The 25,624-nt window shown below is 38.8% G+C and overlaps 1 protein-coding gene across 6 annotated transcripts in view; it reads right to left on the minus strand.

Annotated features, from left to right (window-relative positions):
* The window catches only part of lpp (LIM domain containing preferred translocation partner in lipoma), a 273,915-nt gene that overhangs the window by 144,032 nt on the left and 104,259 nt on the right, over nucleotides 1-25,624 (minus strand). For 5 of the 6 annotated variants that reach the window (XM_028443776.1, XM_028443772.1, XM_028443774.1 and 2 more), the window contains one exon: nucleotides 23,849-24,048. The exons of the other annotated variant lie outside the window; for it this stretch is intronic. In XM_028443776.1, coding sequence (XP_028299577.1) covers nucleotides 23,849-24,044 — 196 coding nt within the window. In that variant the 5' untranslated portion in view covers nucleotides 24,045-24,048. The remainder of the gene's footprint in view (nucleotides 1-23,848; nucleotides 24,049-25,624) is intronic. 6 annotated transcript variants of the gene reach the window in all.

Below are 25,624 nucleotides of genomic sequence, written 5' to 3' on the forward strand. Positions count from 1 at the left end.
TCTTACTTTATTTTTGACATTTTGTTTGATTATCATTTTCTTATTTAGTAATATTTATTTAGTTTTCTCACAGGAGGTAAAAACTAATTTTATGAAAAAAAAGATTTCGAAAAAAAAAAACAACACAAAAAAATGGAATAAAAAACAAATTCTGAAACAGAATTTGGAAAAAATAAAACTGATTTTATAGGGCCCTAATTATTGCAATTATTATTATTATTATCACAAAATAATTATTTTTTTAATGTACTACTTTGTATACACTCATTTCATAATACATATATATATATACTTACAGTAATTTTTATATATATATATTTCGTAAACATATATTTCATTTGGCTTTCATAAATAATTATGCACATTTACAGACATTGTACATGATATAAGTGATAAAACGTGTTATAAAAGCTATTTTACACAATAGATGTGCCTTCAGATGTTTACTTGTCCTTTGGTGTACTTTGGGCACAAAAAGTTTGGGAACCACTGCTCTACGCAACTTAAAACATGCAAACATGGAGAGGCAGCTAAGTGGAAGTGCTAAACGGAAACTAAAAAAGGAGAAGGCGATCAGAAACGCAGAAAATTTAAAGAAGCAAATACCAAATATAGGTCATTTTTTCACTCCCGTGTATTTTTGCCAGATCAGCATTTCTTTGAGAAAAATTGACAGGTTTCCAGATGTTTATGTTTTGCCAGATTATACTGATGCTGATGTGTTTTATTTTCATAGCATCATATGTGAGTGAGGGGCTTTGACAAGAGGATTTGCATTTGCACATCTGTACATCAAAATGCACTTGATGACAGTTAGATATTGGTGTAGTGAGTAAATGTATGTATATTACTGGAATGTATTTATTCTTTTACCATATTATAGTAATCCTGGGGCCGTGATGATGGGGCCCTTGAAAATTGTTGCCCAGGGTACAACAAAGTGTTAATCTGGCCCTGTGCTCATGCCACCTTCCTTTTTGAAGCAGTGTGAGAGGAGCGGAGCACTGAGCTTTCCTGTGCTGTGAATGAAGCTGATTCTATTTGTGACCATGGGGAGATGAAAGCTCTGCATGAGCGCAAATGAGAGAAGCAGCAGGAACATCTCCTGAATACGACAACTTCCTTTCTCTTTATTGAGCAATTACTTTCAAGTAGCTGCTTTGTGAACAAGGAATCCTAATGAGTGATTAATGTTATTTGAGGGGCCATAAGAGGCATAATTCGTTATTGGGGACTGAGCATTATAAAGGGGATGATAAAGGGATGGATATGAATCCAACTGAGACTAATATTAAACATTTTGTTCTGTAGGTTATACATTTGTTAACACTTTAGTAGCTGTATATAAAGAAGGCACAACCTATACTGTATAGTTTAGATTATCTTTTTGGGCTGTGGATGAAAATAATTTTTGTGTCTTAGCTTGTGAAAAGGATTAGTAAATTATGTGGGGGAGGAAAATAGTACTCTAAAGATTGAGCATATGCTTACAGTAATATATGTGTTTCATATTATCAGTCATATGTGTGTACGCGGTGGCCATCTGGAGAGTGAGGGTTTAGGACAAAGCCCCATAAAGAACATTACTGTCTTTTACATAACTAGTACAGTGCCAGTCGGAAGTATGCATTCATGTGGGAGCATAAGGGGTATAATTGCGTATTTTTGTATCTTTCTGTTGTCTTTTTGTGCATTTTTTGTATAATTATTGTTTTTTGTTGCCATTGCAATGTGATTCTGGAATCTTTTTGTGTATTTTTGTATCTTTTTTAGTGTAGTTTTGTGCATTTCTGTTGTTATTTTGTGTATTTTTATATAAATACTTAGTTTTGTGTATTTTGAGTCATTTTCATATGTTTGTTGTTGTTTGGTGTATTTTTCTGTAATGTATGTTTTTTAAGTAATTTTGTGTGTTTTTGGAGTCTTTTTGTATATTTTAATGCATTTCTGTTGTCATTTTGTTTACTTTTCGTATAAATATTTTTAACATTTTTGTTGTTGTTTGGTGTATTTTTCTGTAATGTATGTATTTTGGACCCCCTCGACTAACAGAGAAAGTTTGTCACACCAGTGCCACCACTGGATAAGTTTGTGTAGAGCCCTGATAATAATAAATATGTTGATAGGGATATAATATTAATAGTGAAAGTAGTAATAGTAATAAAAGTAATGTAATTATATTAATGGTAATAATTGCAATAACAAAATAATATAATAATGCACTAAAAACAATATTAATAATAAACAATATTAAATAATTATAAGGTAATATAATGATAATACAGCAATGCTAATAATACAATGAGAACACCAGTAAGTATAATACAATAAAAACAATAACATAAAATAATAAGGTAATAGCAATAATAATAATAATAATACAATGACAATACCAGTAACTATAAGATACTGTGAATGAATAATACAAAAAAATATATAAGAATAGCAATGACAATCATATGGTAGTAGTACGATTAGATAGAGATAATATAATACTGTGTGTGTGTGTGTGTGTGTGTGTGTGTGTGTGTGTGTGTGTGTGTGTGTGTGTGTGTGTGTGTGTGTGTGTGTGTGTGTGTGTGTGTGTGTGTGTGTGTGTGTGTGTGTGTAAAAAAGAGAGTGAGAGACCCGAAAGTCTCGCTGATTTAATTCTATGGGACATGTGCATGACTTCATCATCATCACTTTTATATTTTTTTGTATGGTGTATTTTTCAGTAACGTATGTTTTTTGGAGTCATGTGTATTTGTGAATCTTTCTGTTGTATTTTTGTGCATAAATGTTTGCTGTTTTTTATTTACATTTTTTTGTAATGTATGTTTTTTTGGAGTCATGTGTTTTTTTGTATAATTATTGTTTTGTTGCTATTGTAGTGTGATTCAGGAGTAATTTTGTGTATTTTTCTGTAAATATATGTTTTTTTGAAGTCGAGTACAGTGCCCGTTGGAAGTATGTATTCATATAGTAGGAGCTTGAGAAGAGTTGTCAATTATGGGCATAATAATAATAACATACTCTGTAGCATTATAAAGGGGCTTATTTGCAGGTGCAAAGTAAAATAGCGTGTGCAATTTCCCTGGTTTAATTCTATAAGACATGCGCATTATAAATGTGTTTTTTTTAACTCATTTTTATATTTTTTTTCGTTTGGTGTTTTTTTCTGTAATGTACAGTGCCCGTCGGAGGTATGCATTCATGTGGGATTATAAGTATTTAGTTTAGTGTATTTAGAGTCATTTTCATGTTTTTGTTGTCGTTTGATGTATTTTTCTGTCTTTTGTGTAATTTTTGTATAAATATTTAGTTTTGAGTCATTTTCATATTTTTTATTGTTTAGAGTGTGTGTGCCTGCCTAACTTTAACTAAACTTATCTATTTTCAGTAATTAGGTGTAGTGGCAGGTGTGTCGTGAGTGAAGCTGCAGTAATCATCAGGCGGGCTTTACTATGTAGCACCGTTTACTGATCTCACTCAACACTGCAGTCACTACCACCCAATGGACGGGTGTCATGACACAGACTATAACCGGACTAAATGGTGGTCCGTTACACACACGTAGACACGTAGACGGTGATCGATAGTGAAGCGCACATGATCGGTGTGTGTGTGCGTGTGTGTGTGTGACTCTCTACCTTGGACACAAATCTCCTCGTTGGTTCTCTCTCACACACGCGTGCTGGTGAGAAATGTGCAGCTTTCAACACAGCAGCCATTGCCGTCAATAACTTCCAGGTGAGGTCTGTCCGGTCTAAATAGCGTACGGTCAAACTAACATGAAAATAAACGTTTTGAAACCAAATAAAGACCAGTAAAAAAGTATTTTTCCTCAAGAGAGAAAAGAGAAGTCCACTGGAGCTCATGCACGCACCGGAAGTGAACTGTGCTGTGAAATAGATATAGATGGTGCGCTAGCGCCCCCTCACACCCTGAGGTCAAAAGCTGAATAGGTTTCATTTCGGGGCCGTCCAGAAGTGAAATAAAATTAAAATAAACATTTTGAAATGACGAAATTACTCCACAATAACAGATACACACACTTGGGGTATTTGGAACCCGTTAACCGAGTTTCAGGTCGAACTCGCACCGTGTCGGGGAGATATTTGCTCCACACACACGCACGCACACACACAGACGTCCCTTGCTTTTTAGTGAGATGTATGTAGCAGTTTGCAGAAGACACAAACCGAAGGGAAACTACACCAGAGGAGAGAGCAGTGAGGAGGTATGAATTGTGCAGTTGATTTATAGTGGCAAACTTGACCGTTATATAGGCAATATAGGCAAATGCTAAAAGCACCAACAGAAAAAAATGTAAAAAAATTAAAAAACAAGTAATTAAACAACCAAAGCGCTGGTAAAATTAACATACTAAACGTAATAGTATTATTAATGATTACTTTTAATGACAATAAAAAAAAAAAAAAAAAAAAAGGTTTTACTCCCGCCCCCTTTAAATTGATTGACACTTGTGGAAGGTTGGCCGGGGCATGACTCGGTGTGATGAGTGTGTGCAGCAAGTGGCGTCATGTCCAAACAACCAGACAAATTACAGTATCTGGTAACCAGAGAAGAAGAAAAACAAAAAACAGAATGAAGAAGAGGTGGAAAAATGTGGAATAGCCAGAGGTAAGTCAGTGTTTTAAGGCAATCATGGTCAATTGTACCCAAGCCGTACATTATCAAATAAGCTAGCAGAACGGCCATGCTAAGGTATGTTAGCACTGTTCGCAGCTACCGCTAACAGAAACAGATAAAATACTAGCTTAACAAAAAATATTAATTGCATGGTAACAGCAGTCTATTCATTTATTTAATTGTCATTTAACATCAATTTAAGGTAACTGTGTATTTTTATGCAAATTTGGATTGACGTTACAGTTTGTTTCATACAATTAGGATTACCTTAAAAAGGATAGCCGAGGCCTAATTCATTTATTCCTGCTGTTAAAAGATATGTACAAAATGTGAATGTCAATAGCAAAACATTTTAGTCTTAAGTATTTAAATTAAAAATAATACTTGACCTCCACTAGATGACACCTTAAATGTATTTCTCTATTTTGTAGCAAAGTTGCAGTCTGCACTTAAAGGTGCAATCCACAACTTTCAGATCCCTCTCTCCTCCTCCCTCACCGCTGCTCTCTTGCCCTGCCTCCACACTTTCCAAAGTCCCTCCCTCAGAGGAGCTAACAAGCTAACGTTAGTCTGACAGCAACATCACAATAATATAACATACTCTGTTAAAAGCATATTACTGCAACGCGTCTCTCTCCCTATGTGCACAAACCTCAGCAACAGCAACAACACAGTATCACTTACAGCAGCCACACGGAGGTTGCTGCGCACACATGAACACATGCACCACAGATTTCTAGTGTAACAATTATAAATTGAACATAATGTAAATCAAGCAGCAGTAATTACCTTTCAAGCAGAAAAGTCACCAACTCCATGTTATACTCCTCCAGACCATACACTGTAAGACAGAGCTCTAGCTAAGGGAAAGGGGCGGGGCCTGTGAGCAGCTGTCAGATAGCCCATCAAACACAATCCTCGCTCTGATTGGTTCTTTTTGCTCGGTCGTGGTGCATTCTGGCAATCTGCCGAAGGCTGCAGGGGCAGCAGGGGGGACTCAATGAGCCTGTTTTTTTTTTCACATAAACTACTAGTTTGATGTAAAGCTGTCTTTACATAGTGACAGCTTTAGCAAATATGACAAAAAGCCACTTTTTATGAGTTGCAGATTGTACACTGTATTTTTTTCCCTGTTACTTAGATGTATATTTAAATTGCTTTTATTTACTTGTTTGTGTTCTTTTATATATGGATGTGAAACCCTTTTACCAAAATAAAAAAAAAGTCACATTTATTTTGCTTATGTTTTCTCCTTATGTAAAGTATCTTTGTTGGTATGGTGAAGACTACTATGCAAGTGTTATAAATTAATCTTATAATAATATTACTACAATAATGTAAACATCAATTATTTGGTATTTTAAAAAAAACGCCACATAAGGGGGCGCCACAAGAAAATCTCGCCGAGGGTGCCAAAGAGGCTCGGGCCGGCACGGACTGTAACTAGAATAAACCACATTGAAATAGTATTACTCTTGTCATCTGTCCTCGGAGCAGTTCAATTAAAAGATCTGGGAAGACAGTACAGATAAACAACTACAGACAGTGTTACTATTGCAAGTCAAATGGAAACAGGTTTGGATTTACTTATCTAAATATGACAACAATATTTGCAAACTAAAGGTTGACTTCATCTCGACACAAGGTACATTTTTGGCTGTTTTTATTCGTTTTTGATATTTATAATTTCTCAAATGTCTATTACACCTTTATTGTGTTTAGTTAAAGTGGTTTGTGTTGTGTTTGGTTAAAATAACTTTTTTAATAATGACAGCTAACACTATATAGAAATATTTGTGAAAAAGTGCAATTTGCTCAAGATACACATACAGAGTAAATATCGGTAAATATTTGTTAATCTTTTGTCAGATGTCACTAGTGCACCTGCTGCTTGGGAAACCAATGATATAGAACCTTGGTTGCATAATAATGTCCCAGTATTTGTTCTATGCCCACACAAGCAGCAAAAAACTAATGTTTTATGTGTCCAAGAGTCTGTTTAAAGCATAAAATAAAGTATCTGAGTACAAAGGGGTAATTCTGCTGTTAACTCACTCAGTGCCATTGACGAGATATTACGTCATTTCAAATCCAAACGCTCAGTGCCATTGACGGGATAATTCGTCATTTGCATTTTTTCACAGGGATTACTAGAAAACACCCTGGCGGAGGTCCCTCATCAATATCTAAGCTGTGGGGTGACCAACTGTGTCCTGAAGATGGCAGCAGTACACCTTTAGATGAGAGATCAACCACTGATGCTACCCAGCAAAGCAGGAAGAAGCAGGAAAAGAAGGGAGATTATTGTGCTACAGAGAAGTATCCAGCAGTTCACAACACCACATACTGACACAGAACATGTGTGGAATTATTGATAATATTGTGATCGTGAGATAAAACCATCAACTAACCAGGCCAAACGGGTCATCCCTGCGTGTCGGGAGGAGGGGGGAGGATTGGGGGTGTGGAGGTGGGTACAAAATACCCCCACCCTGTGAGCCAGATAGCAAAATAAAAGGTGACATGTAGGAGGTAGCAGTCAGTCAAAATGCTCAAAAACAGCTGGCACTGAGGGGGATCGAGTGTCAGAGTCATGGGGGGGCATTTGCGGGCAGTGCCCCCCCACACAATTGTGGGGGCCACACAATTACACATGAATTAGCGGGATCTCCTGAGTCCTTGCTGCCCTCTGCTTACTGCAACAGATGCACAGCAAAACCAGAGGTGGTGGGGATTGCTGGACTGCAGATTGCGCTGAAGTCACGCAGATACGCATCCAGTGGAAATCAGGGTCACACTCCGCAAATGTTCAGGAGGAAAATACCAACTCATCACATCGTTTCTCCTTTACATCAGTGAACTAATGAACAGTTCCATTACTGTTGTCAAGCTGTGGCTGTATGCTCTCTGACCAGAGCAACTGTGTGGATGAGGTGTCCCAGCAATCACACACTGTCATACAAGGGAGAAGCAATCGACAGGGAATGTTTCAAAGATCTACCAGTCAATCGCAATCAATGGGTTGGCGACCACTGGTGTAGAGTCTGCAAAAATCTCTTCTTGAGCAGGCTCAAGAAACTTGCACAAGCACATCAGAACTGTTCAGCCAACAGTGGTAAAAGAGCTGTTTGGGAGCTCTTTTTAGTGAGCAGAGCCGAAAGAGCCAGTTCTCTAAAATGAGCCATTATTACTGTGAAAGGAAATGTCCTGGGTGTGCTGATAGGGCTGCAGCAAGGACTTTTTTGTAATGCAGATGAGATTTAGAGAAGGTATATTTGACATCTAATCAGTACATATTTGTTAATAAGGGTAAAAAACTGTAAAAGGCATAGTGCTTAAGGAAGCGGCCTTGTAATCGGAGGGTCACCAGTTTGAATCTCACTCGGGCCATCACTGTGGGCTACTGAGCAAGTCCCTTAACCCCAATCTAACTGCTCCCCTGGCACCTGCAAATGGCAGCCCAATGCTACCCCTCGGGAAAAATATGTAAGATACAGGGAAGAATTTAATTATGGTGATTAATTAAGTTTAAATTATACATTACATTATAAATTAACTTGCACAGCCATGATACAACAAGTGTGCAATTCTGTTCCACTTAGAGAAAAAAAAAATTGTGTGCTCAATACATGAGCCTGTGGTGTCCAAGGGGACAAAAACACTCATTGGTGTATTTCCGGTAAAGTCTCTTGGTGACACACGAGGGACTCTGACATAAGAACCGGTAGTCAGTTCGCCCCTGGCCAGTCAGGCGGGGAAGGGAAAAAGAAAACAGCTTATGCACACGTTTGACACTTTTGAACTGCTTTGAGCAAACAATTAGTGCTATCTCCAGTTGGCTTCAAAAGTTTGCTTTGTCAGTTTCCTTCCTTAACTAAAAGAAAGTAGCACTTGAATTCTAAAGTTCCACAATAATTGGAAAATCCTTAAAGCTGAAAAACTGAAAAATTGTGAAACTTGGAAAAAGTGGTCTGAGATAGTGATAGTATGCACAAACAAATTATGTGCGTAACTTGATGATTCAGTGTGTCGTTCACAAATTCATAATATACTGTATATATATTAATATGTTGTATTGAAGAGAGATTGTGGAATGGCAGGAACAATAGACCTTTTTCACACTTCCGCATTTTAAACCGGAAGTGGTGTGCAACAACTTCCTGTGGTTATAACTTTAGCCTTAGACAGTAACAAAAATGTTCATTCTCGGTTGCTCTTGTTTCATGCACTTGTGGGGCAAGAAAACAGCCATACCTGTCTAACCACGCTTTTCCGACAGACCCAGACCAAAGGAGGCAGTGGATCTAAGCAGTTAGGAGGGATGAGGGTCCGGAATTTGTATTCTACACAAAACCCGGCACTTCACTCAGGAGGATTTTGTCAGTGGATCCAGTCACCATCAGACGCGGTTGTTACTAGTATTGCAAGAAATACTATTTTAAGGTCATAATTACTTTAACTGCAGTGTAATTCCGCAACGAGAGTTCCGGTTCAATTGTGGTTCAATATCAAGTGACATATTGATATTGAACCAGTTTTAATATATATGAATGTCTTCTCGTGCTCTTTTAAAGGTTTTCATTAATCCTCTTAATACGGTGGCACTGAGGGGGGTAGAAAATCTGAAAAAGGCTGGCACTGAATGAGTTAAGTGTCGTTCACTAAATTATGACACCTGTTAAGATTATCTTTTTGCCCCAATTATTTAACCTTTTTCCAAATCTGCCCATGTATCTTATGAACCTTTTTTCTTTTCTTTTTTCAAAAAAGACTTTAATTCTTTCTTATGTTTGTAAAAATAGATCTCATGGAATTAGAAAAAGTAATCAATGTAAACGGAAAATGGGGGATTGGCTTTGCCACATTTTACTCACTACAACTGGACTGCAAATATCCGCTGTATGGCTTACTGGGTGGACGAAACAATCCTTTCTGGCAACTGGCTCTATATAGAATGTGAATATTGTCTACCTTATTTAATTGGAGCAGTACTGTTGTCTCCCATCCGTCCTAAAAAATGCTTTATAATCACAATCCGGTTGTGCACAATACCATCTAAATTTGGCAGAAGTTGGCTAAACAACTCACCCTTCAACTTCTATCATTTGCAATGCCTCTATTCGGCATTGCCACCTTCTTTTTCAGACAAAGGCTTTGATCATCGGGAGGACATGGGGCTGTGCAGGGTTGGGGATCTTTAATCTCAGGGCACTTTTTTGTCATTTCATCAGCTCTAGGAATTTTACAAAATTCCAAAGCCTGACTTCTTTAAGTTTCTTCAGGTCTGACATTTGGTCAGAATGCATCTCCACAATTTTGAAAATGCTGAGCCAAAAAAATTAGATATTTGCTTGAGTAGGAGTATAGTAGATAAACACCACATTTCTTTTTTATATGAATTACTACAAGTTCATGACCAAGTAAGTATGGAACCAATTAAAAAGAAGTGGGAGGAGGAGCTGGGGTTGGAGATACCGAGAGAGATTTGGGAAAGGTTACTGCAGTTTGTTCACCGGTGCTCTCCTAAAGGTCCCATGTCATGCTATTTTTCACCCATCTCCATTTGTTCTAAGAACCCCAAAAACATAATATTTTATTTTCCCATACTCACCTGTTTTCCAGAGTTTCAGCCTCTGAAAAGTCACTTTCTGAGCAGCTCTACACAAATGGGCTGATTTGTGGCCAACTTATACATATTCATGAGTGGTCGTCTCTATAGAAGGGACAGTGACTTCCTCCTTCCCGCACATTGACATAGGGCCAGAGGATGGCCCGCCCTCCTCCCACCCACTCTGTCGCGGAGCTCATGCTGCTTGATAAACACGAGACACAGTGTTTACATGTCAATCACGGCAGAGTGCTTCCTGGAGGCGCGGCTTCTCCAGTTCAGTGCCGCATCAAATTCGTCATCAAAGTGGGAAAGCATCATCAAATTGAAGTGAGGTGTTTGGGCGTGCCCTGCAAAGGAGCAAATCATCCTCTAACATTGAGGGACTCAATCAAAAAAAACACTTTGGGCATGTGTATGAAGCCTAAATAGCATTTTTATGATGTTTAAAGCACAGAAAAGTTGATTTATTTTAACATGGGCCCTTTATTGCAAGACACCATTTAGTAAGCCATTTAAAAAGCCTCAGAAAAACTCTCAAAAGCTCAGCACCGATTACTGTCATATGCTCTTCTCTGTGTTAAAAAAAAATTCTGCAGCGTTGGAAGTAGAACTTCTGTCCTTCAGCCAATGGATACTCTAATAGATACGTTCCACTTGGAGGAAATCAGATATGTTCTGACAGACAGATTAGAGGAACATGAGAATATCTGGAGATCAATTATTACTTTATTAGAAGGATAATAAGCTGCTTATTTTGTGTACTGTCTTGACATGGACTACTGCTGGGCAGCACACCCCTGGGCTGGGATAGGCTTGTTCATTTTTGTGTGATCTATCTTTGGACATCACTGCAATTACATTTTATCGTCTCTGTTCTTTTTATATGTTTTGTTGTTTAATTTGCTTTTGTTTTATGACAACTTTGGAAAAATGTAGGAAGTTCTGCAAAGTACAGGTTGTCATGTTTATGCTAATCCTGTTCTGCTTTGTAATAAAAATATTAGAAACAAAGGCCTTCCCTTGGTCTCCAACTAGAAGTCAGAACTGATACCCAGAAGAAGTTAAAAAGTAGCAGATTCTTGACCTGAAAATAGTAACTGCAATTAGGTGTCCAAACCACCCCATTAACATTCGGACACAGCCTTTTCCCAGGTGCACTTTATATGTAGAGCTAGTTATATATTTTTTCCACAAAAGTTGTACATTTCTTGAAAATGTAGCAATACCTAATTGTGCGATGTATAGTCCAGAAGGTACAGTAGTTTTATATCAAATAACATTGCCATGAATAAAGTTTCCCTTTTATGCATGAAGTTGAGTGAAACCTCAAAAATTAGTTTCTGTAGTTTTAAAAACAAACCATCTATGCTTAAAGCAACAATGTTGGTGATGAAACTATTGACTTTGAACAATTGTTGAAAGGCAAATTACTTTAACAACATAATATAAATCAGTATCAGTCAGTACAAAAAACATATAAACTGGAGAAGATTTCCGGTGTCATGGCAACAGCTTACACAGTCACGCGTATCCTCCCTCTTCAAAGTTCTCTAAGTGTGCCTAAATGTGAGTAAAAAGAAGACGAATTGAGGAAGCATTTATATCTGCTTGTGTGTTCACGCATGAAAAGGAAAAAGACGGCTGCGGTAAAAGCAATGATGACAAAGTTGAACAAAGAGCTTGGCATGGAGAACACAGCCCTGGCCAAAGTGATAGAGGAGACAATGTCAAGACACTTCAAAGAGGCTGACGAAAAATCAGAAGCAATAGACTAGAGAAGTGTGCTCACACTGCACACTGAAGAAATGCATAGTCGCTTCTCGATTACAAGAGTGCTTGGTACAGGCGGAGCAGGTGGTGGACAAACACTGCGAACAATCATAGGCACTTAGTGCTAAAATGATTGAAATGGAGGACAGAGACATTTCTACTGTATCCTGCCACTATCAAACTTCAACGAGGAAATACCAGCCACCTCAACTCATGGTTGATAAACCAGCAGCATGTATGCCAATTGAATCAATCAATCAATCTTTTATTTGTATAGCGCCAAATCATAACCAATGGTATCTCAAGACACTTTACAGTAGAGCAGTCTTAAGGACGGACTCTTCATTTTATGGATACACACATATGCATATATACGTATATACACATACATAAGTATCCCACACCCAACATGAATTCATCATGGCGGCAAGGAAAACCTTCTGTTAAGCAGCAGGAACCTTGTGTGGATCCCATTCCTATGATGAACAGCCATCCACGTTATGCTGTGTTGGGTGTGTGCAGAGGAAAGGGTGGAGACAGAGTTGTTGAGACTCTGTAACTCCACACTGAGGATCCCACGGACCTGCAAGACAAAAGCCAGAAGGAGTACAGGAGCAAACACACAAGGGAAGAAGCAGACATAGAGGGAGTGTTTGAGAGAGGAATGGGACCCTCTCCGGTCCCTCTCTAACCTAAATGGCCTCCCTCTTAACGCCCTCTCCAACCTCTCTCCAACCGAGCATGCCAGACCCCCCCACCGGCAGTCTATGCCTATTGCATCTTAACTATTAGCTATGAGCTGGTTCCTAACTAAAAGCTTTACCAAAGAGGAATGTTTTGAGCCTAACCTTAAAGGTAGAGAGGGTGTCTGCTCCCCGAACCGTGGTTGGTAGATGGTTCCAGAGAAGTGGGGCCTGATAACTGAAAGCTCTTCCTCCTAAACAACTTTTAGAGACAAATAGAACAACGAGTAGTCCAGCATTTTGAGAGCGTAGTGTTCTGGGGGGATTATATGGCACTACAAGCTCCTTGAGATAGACTGGTGCCTGTCCATTTAGGGCTTTATAAGTGAGAAGAAGAATCTTGAATTCTATTCTATATTTTATGGGAAGCCAATACAGAGAGGCTAATACAGGAGTAATGTGATCTCTTCTCCTAGTTTTAGTCAGTACACGTGCTGCAGCATTTTGAACCAGCTGAAGTGTCTTAAGCGACTTGCTCGGGCAGCCTGCTAAAAGAGAATTACAATAATCCAGTCGAGAGGTAACAATAGCATGGACTAGCTTTTCGGCGTCGCCCTGAGACAGGATAGATCTGATTTTAGCAATGTTACGGAGATGAAAGAAGGCAGTTCTTGAAGTTTGTTTTATGTGAGAGTTGAAGGATAAATCCTGATCAAATAGAACCCCAAGGTTTCTAACAGTTGTGCTTCGTGCCAGAGTAATGCCATCTAGGGCAGTTAGGCTAGCATAGGTTTCTCTAAGGTGTCGTGGGCCCAGTACAATGACCTCAGTCTTGTCTGAGTTAAGAAGAAGAAAATTTTGGTCCATCCAGGCCCTAATGTCCTTTAGACAGGCCTTAAGTTTAGATAGCTGATTTGTCTCACCTGGCTTCATTGATACATACAGTTGGGTATCATCAGCATAGCAGTGAAAGTTAACAGAGTATTTTCTCATAACATTACCAAGGGATCATATAGATACAGAAGAGGATTGGACCTAGCACAGAGCCCTGAGGAACCCCGTAGCTTACTTTAGTGTACACAGAAGACTTATTATTCACGTGTACAAACTGGTACCTATCAGATAGGTAGGACTTAAACCAGTTTAGGGCAGTCCCTGTGATTCCAAGTAATTCCTCTAATCTCTCTCGTAGAATATAGTGATCTATAGTGTCAAAAGCTGCACTAAGATCTAATAAAACCATCACTGAGAGTCATCCTCCATCTGAAGCCCAGAGTAGATCATTAGTTACTTTAACTAAAGCAGTCTCTGTGCTGTGTTGAGCTCTAAAACCTGACTGGAAATCCTCGAACAGGTTGTTGTTTTGAAGGAAGTCACAGAGCTGAGCCGCCACAACTTTCTCAAGAATCTTTGAAATAAAAGGAAGATTAGAGTATGATTTAAACGATGACTAGCTTCATTAATAATTTGAAAAAAGCCAACTGAGTCTATTAGGGACATAAAGGCTGAGCTCAGGCTATCACTATCTTTGTCAACATGGATATTAAAATCTCCTACTATCAGTATTTTATCAGAACTGAGGACTAAGTTTGATATAAACTCAGAGAATTCTGATAGAAATTCAGAATAAGGGCCTGGATGCCCTGGGTCTTCTTCTTGCTTCTCTCGACGAGGTCAGTCGCACTCTCTGTTTCTCCCACCCTTCCGTCTTATCTCTCTCCCAGCTGCTGCTTTGTCAGGTCTTGTGAAACTAACAAGAGCCTCTCTCTGCAACTCATCCAAAACCGGAATAATGGAATTAATTAGTTGGTCTCTCAGTGCTATCGATCAGATTTTTTCGACGCAAAGAACCAGGGGTGGTGACCCCGCATGTCCAAGCGGGACGTTTGCGGCTGGATACACACTTGACCCTTGGAACAAGTGGCGAGTTGTGTGTCTGTCCATCCTTTCCGTGGAAGACGTGGAGGACATCTACATGATTGGAATAATGATAGTAGGCATGCTGCTGATCGGAGCTGGTGGCTTCCTAATCTATCGAAAAGTCCGTACTACGCTGGCGACTGTTTTGGAAAAGCTGCCAGTGATTTCTGAAGGATGTAGCAGGGCTCTGAACACTCAGACTCATGTGTTGATCGATATCAAAAGCAAGCAAGAGCTGCTTTTGGATCGTCTACGCGTTATGGATAACAACTGGGAGAAGTTCGAGACCCGGCTTGGAAGTGGAAACTAGGCCACTCATTGGATTACAGCAGAGAGACCCAGGACAGAAGGCTATTGGAAATTAACATAGCCTGTATCAAATCACATTGCTTATCTCCCTTTCGGCTCCCCAGCCAGCCAAGGCTAAAGCCAAGGCTGTCTCAACTCTTATCACCAGGAAGTTTCTGCAGACGGCGGCTCTTACCCCCCACTCCCTCCCCCCGCTCCTTCCCTACATTCCTCCTGGAACTGTTGATGCTGAACTTTTCCACACGTCATCTGGTTGTCAGTAACGCAGCTACAGGTCTTCAACTTCAAATGCCTCGTCGGCCATCTTTCCCCACCTCCCATCCGCAGCTGCATGGAGGCGTGGTTGCAGCGCCGACTGGCAGCACGCCCATGTCCCCAAACGGCTGGACTCCTGTTGTTCTTCCCACCTGACCCCCTCCCCCAGCCAACCTCCCACCCAACCCTTCCTACATGCCTTGTCTCGAGTTGTTTGACTGTGTCATGCTTACATTTATGTTTGCAGAGGCGGTTTTTTTTCCTGGTTTCACACTGCTTTCTCTGTTTAGGGAAATCAGTTTCAAACTGGCAGTTTGATCCCTTTTTTCACCTAAATATGTGGGCGCCGCAAATGGCTGCTCCGGTGTGTTGATGTGTCTCCTTTCACTGCAACTACCTAGTCAAATTCCTCGTATTGTTCTAAACTGTACCTGGTCAATAAAGCTGATTCTGATTCTGATTCTGATTCTGATTCTGGAGGACGGTAAATTATCTCAAATAAGACTGGCTGGCAGGTTTTTGATTCGGTATGAGATAAATTTAGAACCAGGCTTTCAAAGGAAGTGTAGTTGGCCTTTGGTTTAGGATAGATTAGGAGAGAGGAATGATAAATAGCTGCTACACCACCTCCACGGCCTATGTCTCGTGGCATATGAGTATTTAAATGACTGGGAGGAGTGGCTTCATTTAAACTAACATATTCATCTTGATACAGCCATGTTTCAGTTAAACAGAATAATTCAAATTTATTTTCTGAGATAAGGTCATTTACTAGTAGAGATTTGGATCTCAGTGATCTAATATTTAATAGAGCACATCTAATGGTTTTATGTTTTGGTGTTTCTAGATTTGAGATTTAAATTTTTTTCAGATTTTTATAATTGATAGCTCTTTTATTTGATTTTATGTTAAAATCATTGTGAAATTTGGGTCAGGGGACAGACACCGTCTCCATAAAATAATATTCATCACCATCACAACAGTTGTCATGGCGATGAACACAGCTATCATAATAGTAATGGGAGGGAAACTGTCCTAAGGCAAGCGCAGAGGGGCGTGGAGGACTCCACCTCTGTAACATGGTCTCATTCATGAGATGTCATAACAGTGACTGTGCCATGTTTTCTGATAGTTGTTTTCAATCAGTAGAGATGACTGATTGAAGAAGTCATCTTGAAGAATTGAAGAAGAATTGCTAAAACCCTATGCTTTGCCTGCTTTTCTAGATTCTAATTTACCTTTTAAAACGATTAAATATCAGTATAGGCCCATTATTGCACACTTGACATATGCCTGAATTCAAGTAAACAAACACTTGGGCACAGTCAAAGAATATTATCTTTAAACACCAATCTTTCATAATTACTCTCTTGAATGATAAGAAGCCAATCTCTTTCCCCTATGGGAGCACAAAGGGGTTCACAAACGTCTGGATGTTGTGGAGCAGGACAGATTCAGAGAATTCCATGACTTACAAAAATGTTATAACTTACCAGGTGTATCCTTCTTATTCTATTTACCAGTTGTGTGCTGCTATGTGCTCTCATGGGGTTCCCTGGGGATGCATGCTCAAAAATCCTAATTTCCACACCATCTTGAGCAAATTTAAATGCAACTGTATTGTCTCTGATACGTATAAATTGGTTGTTCAATTTGCTCACAAAGACCTGCCTATTGAACATATTTGGAAAACTGAGCTAAGAGATCATTCAAAGTGGAATTGGAATCATATCTGGTCAAACATCGCCCTTTCATCCAGGAATCCCAATCACCAAATGATTCATTATAAAATAACCCATCAAGCCTACCTATATCCCAGCAGGCTACATCAAATGAAACTAAAAGACGTTAAATATTGCGATTTCTGTCCAGACAATACTGTAGGCATTTTTCTCCACATGGTGTGGCAATGCCCAAAAGTTCTTCATCTCTGGGACAATGTAGTAAATGGACTGTCCAATATTACTGGTAGAGCAATGCCCTGCACGCTGAGGCTTCTTTTGATACATGACACTTCAAAATTAAATGCATCAATTAATAATCGCTGGATATTATTAGCTGGTGTTATAGCTGCTAAATGCTGGAAATTCGTGCAGCCTCTGACTGTAAGGGAATGGCTCGAATATCATACAGAGATATAATTCAGCTTGAGCTCTCTGCCGCCCGAATTCATGGAGCAAAGACTGAAAATATCTCTTACTGGTGTAATTTATTAACTGAAATGGTATTGGACTAGACAGTAAAATTACTGTAAATTCTTACATCACAGTGTAACACCTGATATCCTTTGCCCTTAAACTGTAGGACAGATTGAGAGAGTTCATGACATAACTATATGTACCTTGCTAACTACTCTGTACTGTACATAGCTATTATGTATATATTGCTATTTCTGTGAATTTCTTTGACGGAGGAAATCAGCACCTGCTTGTACTGTGCTTATTTACTGGTCACTGATCACTGACCGGGTTCAGAGGGGCGCTGCCGTGACGAAAGCGGGAGTGGTACAAAATACCACCAGCCTGTGAGCCAGATTGCAAAATAATAGGTGACACGTAGGAGGTAGCAACGCACCTTTGGATGAGAGATCATCCGTGCTCAGCAGAGCTCAGAGGGAGAGGAGGAAAGGCATTTACGAGACAGAAAATGGCGCTACGTTAAAGTTAAGTGTTATAAATGCAACATTAGACAAATAATCAAGTCAGTCTTCCTAACGAAGGAGTACAAGAAGGTTGGACTCTCTGGATTTGTCATAGCCACATTTTATAGCAACAGCCAACAGAGAAGAGATAAAACTGCACCAGTAATACATGAACTAAATCAAATTTTCTGCAGTTTAGTGAATGCGATTTTGTTTTCACACACTATGACGTTTTGGTGATGTAGTTACTTGAAATAAATCTGAAGTGTTTTATTTTGAAATGTAACCTGATATTTTATTGCAGAATACGTGCTTAATTTCCTGTTTAGCTTCATTTGCTCTGTGCTGATTGATGCGTCATGCTCCGGTGTCCGCCAGCAATAGAAGCCCTGCGTATATCTGGTGGAGGGCACCGAACTATCACAGCTGGGAAGGAGCAGACATGCTTCATACACATGCCCAAATTGTTTTTTTAATTGATTCTCTCAATCAAACATAAAGTGAATTCAACAGGACAACAATGGCCACGGTTACATGATGTTAGTTATTCTAAATTAAATCATTTGGAATTAAAGTGTTCTGATTCGTGTTTACATGGAAATAGTAATTCCCGAACTGAGGTTTACATGGAAAACCGGTTTATTCAGCTTTTGTTAATTCCGCTTTAGGTCTGGGTGGTTGGGAAGGCTCTGATTGGACAGGGGCAGAACGTGACGTATCACGGCTACAGAGAAACACACAACAAACATTTTATTGTCGGCTGTAACACAGAAGACCACACATAAGAACTGTTTTCACCTTTATTTTAATTGTAGTTTTGTAGCAGCAGCTCGACAATAACACACTTTGGTCCACAGAGTGGAAAGGAGATAGGACTTAATCACCAGTAAATATAGCCCAGTAAAACTCCAGAAAACAATAACCAGGAATAAATAGTTGCTCCCTGGTAAAGATTGTAGCTCTAACAACTGTTACAATGATGAAGTTGGTGATATTACAGCCTGTGCAGCAGTATGGGGACGCATTTACTCCATCTCTTTAAGCATTGTTAACTGTTTACAAGAAAGAGGAATTATTTACTTTGGAATTAGAAACGAAATTGTCAGGGTTTGTTCTGTTTCCCCTCCCCCTTGTTTTTTGTTTCTCTGCAGGGCTGGTGGTTGACGGGGGCGTGGCTGGGACCTGCAGCAACGGGGCACACCTGGTCCTTGATGATGAGCCTGATACAAAAGCTCTGTTCAGTCCTCTCCACGCTGCCAGAAAATTTCGTCACGCTCGGTATGTTAGAGCGGTTTTGTTTGATCACTAAAGATTTTGATACTTACCCGTTTCCTCCTGTGCTCAGGATATCTTCTGTGCCTCACTGTGTTCCCGGGTCCGTCCGCTCCCAGCCAGCCTCCGTCACCTCAGCCAATTTGTTTTTTTGTAAAATTACATTTTAAAGCTTTCCTGCCTCCGTCTCCGCTTTGGGGTCCAACTTGAAACCTTAAAAGAAGTAAACCTAATTCATAATTAAGTTTATTTCAGAATTCAATTAGCATTTTATTCCGCTTTAAAGCTCCCATGTAAACGTGGCCAATAAAGATATACAGTACAAAAGTTGTTTGTTTGAAAGAGTTATATTTATGATTAAAAGTTATGATTGTATTATAATATAAAGTTTATAATTCTCAGATTTGAAAAAAAAAAACACATAAATGAGTAGATTGTACCAACATTTAGAGAAACAATTTCATTAAAGTCCGAGTAAAGTCGAACTAAATTTGTGTTATGACTTTGTCACACCACAGAAATGTGTCTTTGAGCCAAATTTGAAAGATGAAAAAATTGCATATGATTTCATATACTTCATATATGAGGCATATGAAATTAGGTCTCAAAATCATGGAAAAAAATTCTCTCTGCTCTGAAACGCTGGGGGCGTGTCAGTTAGAGTCACTGGAACCACACCCATCGCGCGGGAAGGGCGCCGCCTCTGTGCACTGTCTATGTGTTGCAACCCAGTCTCACTTTCAACTAGTCACATATCGACGTTCCGGAACGACCCTTTACCGTCAGTATTCGACGCTAAGGGTCTGTAAGCTGCTTTTCAACTTTTCAAAATAAGACTTCTAATCCTAACAATAATTTTTGGATACATTTTTAACTAGAAATGTAATAAAAAACAATTGTAAAGCTCAATCTATCTTGAAATAAGGCAATTTCACGGTGGACCAAGGGGGAAAACAATCCATGTACTGTTCATTCTTTGGTTATTCCATTTTAAAACAAAATCAGAAAAACAAATAAAAAGTGTGGTTATTTTGTTTTACTGACTTAAAACAAAAACAGAAATACAGACAACAAAAACCAGATAAGCAGCATTTTTCTCTGCACACATTATCATGTTTTATAAACAGTGTTTGGAATATCGGTGTTTAAAATAACGGCGTTAGGTAACGGCGTTTTTTTTTCCAGTAACAAGGTTTTCTAACTAATTATTTTTACGTTGTTACAACGCCGTTAACGTTACTGAACATTAAATGTGGTGCGTTACATGTATTGATTGAATAAATCCGAAAGCATCCCTGGCTTCATACGTAGCTGTAGTGAGGAGGTGCGCGCACACGCACGCACGCACGCGCGCGCACACACACACACACACACACACACACACACACACACACACACACACACACACACACACACACACACACACACACACACACACACACACACACACACACACACACACACACACACAGCAGATTTGATGAAGCAGCAGAGATGGCGAGTGTTGAGGAGTCCAATGAAAAGTTGTAATTTTTAAGGTGGCGATACAAACACTACTTTAAGTTAATTGTGGTCAAAGGCAAGAACGTGTATGTGAAGTGTATATTATATCCAGGAGCGAAGACTTTGTCGACATCCGTTGTAAGCAACTCAAATTTAATGAAGAACCTCACGACACACGCATCTAAAAAATCAGAATTCTTTGACATATAGCAACTTTTTTTTTTAACAGTAACGCAAATAGTTACTTTCCTTGGTAATGAGTTACTTTTGCTATAAAGTAATTCAGTTACTAACTCAGTTACTTTTTGGAACAAGTAGTGAGTAACTATAACTAATTACTTTTTTAAAGTAACATTCCCAACATTGTTTATAAATCACAAATGTTGCTCGGAAGCAGTGTACACTTTCTTTTTGTACGTACGCTGCATTAATAAATGAAGCCCCAAAACCAGACACATCGGATGCACTCTGTGGTCCCCAAACACTGCTTTATCGGTCCAGAGTCTGTTAAAAGAGATGAGCACCAGCCTCTTTCTATCAGAACTCAAGGTATTCTGGAACTCCATATTCTCATCAGGCTTAAGTTAACGACAGATGCATATTCTCATCCCATGTTGATATCACGATAGAAGCACACACCAACGCATATGCACACAAAACCTTCCTTTCTTCCGATAAGCTTTTTGTCTTTTTAATTTTACTAGTACAGTGCCCATCGGAAGTATGCATTCATGTGGGAGCATAAGGGGTATAATTGCGTATTTTTGTATCTTCCTGTTGTGTTTTTGTGCATTTTTTGTATAACAGTTTTTTGTGTGATTCTGGAATCTTTTTGTGTTTTTTTGTATCTTTTTTAGTGTAGTTTTGTGCATTCCTGTTATTTTGTGTATTTTTGTTTAAATGTTTAGTTTTGTGTATTTTGAGTCATTTTCATATGTTTGTTGTTGTTTGGTGTATTTTTCTGTAATGTATATATTTTGGAGTCATTTTGTGTGTTTTTGGAGACTTTTTGTATATTTTTATGCATTTTTATGTCATTTTGTGTACTTTTTGAATAAATATTGTTTAGTTTTTAGTTTTATTTTACTCATTTAGTATATTTTTATTATAAATACTGTGTGTGCGTGTGTGTGTGCGTGTGCGTGTGCGTGTGTGTGTGTGTGTGTGTGTGTGTGTGTGTGTGCGCGCCAGCCATCTCCTCCGTGCGTTATGCACATAACCATCGCAGGTTGTTAAGAGAGAGACGGTAACTACGGTAGCCAGTTAAGTCAACTATTCATCAGCATGTATGTCTATGCTGTACAACCCCTCGACTAACAAAGAAAGATTGTCACACCAGTGCCACCACTGGATAAGTTTGTGTAGAGCCCTGATAATAATAAATATGTTGATAGGGATAAAATATTAATAGTGAAAATAAAATAAAATAAGAAGATAAGAAAATAAAAGTAATGTTGTAATGATATTAATGGTAATAATTGCAATAACAAAATAATAATGTACTAAAAACAATATTAATAATAAACAATATTAAATAATTATAAGGTAATATAGCAATGCTAATAATACAATGAGAACACCAGTAACTATAATAAAAAATATATGTTAATAATAAAAAAGAATATGATGGTAATTATAAGAATAGCAATAACTTCAATACAATAGTAAAATTATACAATAACAATAACAAAATAATATAATGAAAATCCAGTAACTATAATACAATAAAAACAATAACATAAAATAATAAGGTAATAGCAATAATAATACAATGAGAATACCAGTAACTATAAGATAAAAGAATAATACAAAAAAAGAATAATATAAGAATAGCAATAACAATAATATAATACTGTGTGTGTGTGTGTGTGTAAAAAAGAGAGACCCGAAAGTACCACAAAAAATAAACGTTTTGCAACACCAAAGTCGCAAATCTCTCTCAACGGCTCTGTGTGAGTTCACCATGTACATCCCGATGCAGTGCACGCACGCACGCGCATCAGCCGTGTGTGTGTTTGTTTGTTTACATTGCAGCTGCTAGCATCTTTCTTAGCACATAGTAAAATATGAGTAGAAACACTCACCGTTGCGCAGAACAAACAATAATCATAGTGGACCCATCCGCTCACAAAAACGTTACATTCCTTTGTCTGAAGAAGCAGAATGTTTGCGATAAGGTAATGACCATCAGACCATGAGTGTGGGCGGTGCGCCCACACTCATGGAGACAAAGGAGGAAGTTAAGTCTGTGACCCGAGGTTTAAAGTAAGTTGGGAATCACGGGAATAATATTAAATAACGATGAAATATTAACTTAAATGCCTTTTAGCGGTACAAAAACGTTTTTAATATCGAGCTTTTTTCTTTTTTTTTTCCCAAACAACTGCCACACGGTGACGTCATTAACCCGGAACCAGAAGTGGCGCGCTCTTACCGAGGGAGCCGTAATTATAAAATTAATGTTTTGACCGTTTTGCGTCACCAAATTACTCCAAAATAACAGATGCACACACTCGGGGTATTTGAAACGTGGATGAATAGCAGTTGATTCACAGTTCATCTGTTTCGCCTTCAAAATGGATGCCGGAAGTTGTCTCTCAACAGATGGTGCGCTAGCGCCCCCCCACATCCTGAGGTCAAAAGTTGAATAGGTTTCATTTCGGGGCCGTCTAGAAGTGAAATAAAATTAAAATAAACATTTTGAAATGACCGAATTACTCCAACAGATACACACACTCGGGGTATTTGGAACCCGTCGACCAAATTTCAGGTCGAACTGGCACCGCGTCGGGGAGATATTTGCTCCACACACAGACCTCCCTTGAATTATAGTATAGATAGATGTACTTGAGCATATATTCTTAGCTTAGTGAATGTAGTGCTCTTTTAGTGTATTTGAGGAAATATGTTTTACTTGTTTGATTATTAAATGTTTAAAGTTAACTATTCGTCTGTGGTTCATGTAATACTATTGCATTGCTATTGAATAGTATATAGTTTGACAAGAATTCACACCCTGAAGGACAAGTTACTAATAACTATTTAAGTGATCCAGGACACTATAACTCACTCCTGGATGTGACCTCGGCAAATGTTAATGTAATATTAATAACATATGTTATAATAATGAATATTGTCATTTTAAAACCCCTTTTCCTCCTATACAGGTTTGTGTCCTGATTTCTTCAGATGTGTGAGCAATTTGCAATTTTCTTGAGGTGCTTTTCAGATTATCTGTTGTGTTTTTACCTGCAAGTTCTGAGTGGCTTGCTTCGACGATCTGTTTGTAAGGGTTGAACTTTGGCTTGGGCGCAACCACAGGGGCAAACTTCTTTGGAGCTTGATGTTGGGAGATAGAGATGCTTGGACTTCCCATGGCTGGGGTGGTTTCCATCCTGGCAGATAACATTCCGGGTTGGTTCTTATTATTTTCAGGTTTCCACATAGTTCTGAAGTGAGAACATAAATGGAACTTTAAACAGAAGGGAAGTAGAGTGAATGCACGACAAATGAACGGACAGACGGACGGACAGACTGCAAATTTATTCATTACAGCATTATCCCTATGGCAGTCAAGAGGGAGAAAAAAAGTGATACATAAAATAATATATACAAGAGATACACCTGTCAATAGTAGGGAGCAAAGAATAACAAAATCAGAAAGTCAAGTAAACAATTATAGTTATTACCAAAAAAAGATAAAGATTAAAATATAATGCACTTTCTTTTCTAACTGCTTGACCGTTACTGATTTTTTCATAAATCTGATGTATATGGTAAGTAGAGTAGGATTCAGGGAAGTGATGGTAAATGGTAAAAATGTTATCAAGTAACCTTAACGTCTGTCCATATAAAATCGTAATAGGTTGTTCAGTTAATAAAAATGTCACACTCATAAGAATGAGATGTAGTGCTGCAGAAGTTAAAAACCCTACAAAAACAACTACAATAACAATGTGCTACTGTTTTAGGTTTCAGAGAGTTTTTTTTCTTGAGATTTAAAGCTGTCGTATGCAAGTTGTTATTTTTTTTTATTTATTTAGTTGCTCATAAATCCATCACCTTTGAGCATTTTGAGTGTTCTGAGAGGACACTGGACCTCTGTTCCTTCTCTTGGCCTGTATAAGACCTAGAAATCCAGGATGCTCCTTTTCACCCAATCAGAGATCTTTCTACAAACTGCTCCATGAGCAGTTTTGGGCATTACTATTGGCTGCTCCACTGAACTCAATACACGTTCACATCACATATAAGTGCAATGGCAGACTTTCCAGCACAGAAAGTCCTCATTGTGGCATTAGGTTTCATGACAAAGCAGGCAAAAACAGGAACAACAGTATTAAGGCCCAAACATATTTGAGTGGAATGGACTCCATGGAGGTCCGTGGGGACTCAAAGCGGATATTGTGACCTTCCGCCCCACATACTGGTGTCAGGGGGAGAGTGATAACATGCACAATTCATTTGCAGTCTGGATGTTGAGTGGTACGGGTCTGCTCTGACCTGCAGCTGGCATCATTGCAGGTGCCTATGAGCTGCGTGGTGAAGGAGGGGCTCACACCAGCAGCTGTATCACTCTCCAATACATAGTGAGACGATCTTTGAAGTCAGAGTCTTTAAAACATCAGAAAACTCTCCAATAACACAAAGTTAAGTCCCTAGATTTGTCACTAGTTGCTATTGAGAAAAAAGTTACTAAGAGCTCCACAGATTCAAGAAGATGCCAGTGAATTCGAGAGGGGTCCAGCTGCAGCTCCTCCACGCTCAGCTCCGGAAGCTAACCATGCATATATGGGCTCCTGCACAGCAGCTCTTCTCCTAAAGGTGGCAGTAATGCACCATTTTGGGTACCAAATGCCGTTAACAACCAAAGAAGAAGAAGAAGCTACTCTTCTTCTATCGTCGGATCCGCTGCATTTCTGAGAACATGGTAGGTTAAGAGATTTTTATGTGAATAGATCGATAAAATTATTAATCCTTGACACTTGCAGTGTCCAGACTGACTATTACTCAGTCCTACACTGT

The sequence above is a fragment of the Gouania willdenowi genome, chromosome 4 (genome assembly GCF_900634775.1).
Source record: "Gouania willdenowi chromosome 4, fGouWil2.1, whole genome shotgun sequence".
NCBI classification, from domain to species: Eukaryota; Metazoa; Chordata; class Actinopteri; order Blenniiformes; family Gobiesocidae; genus Gouania; species Gouania willdenowi.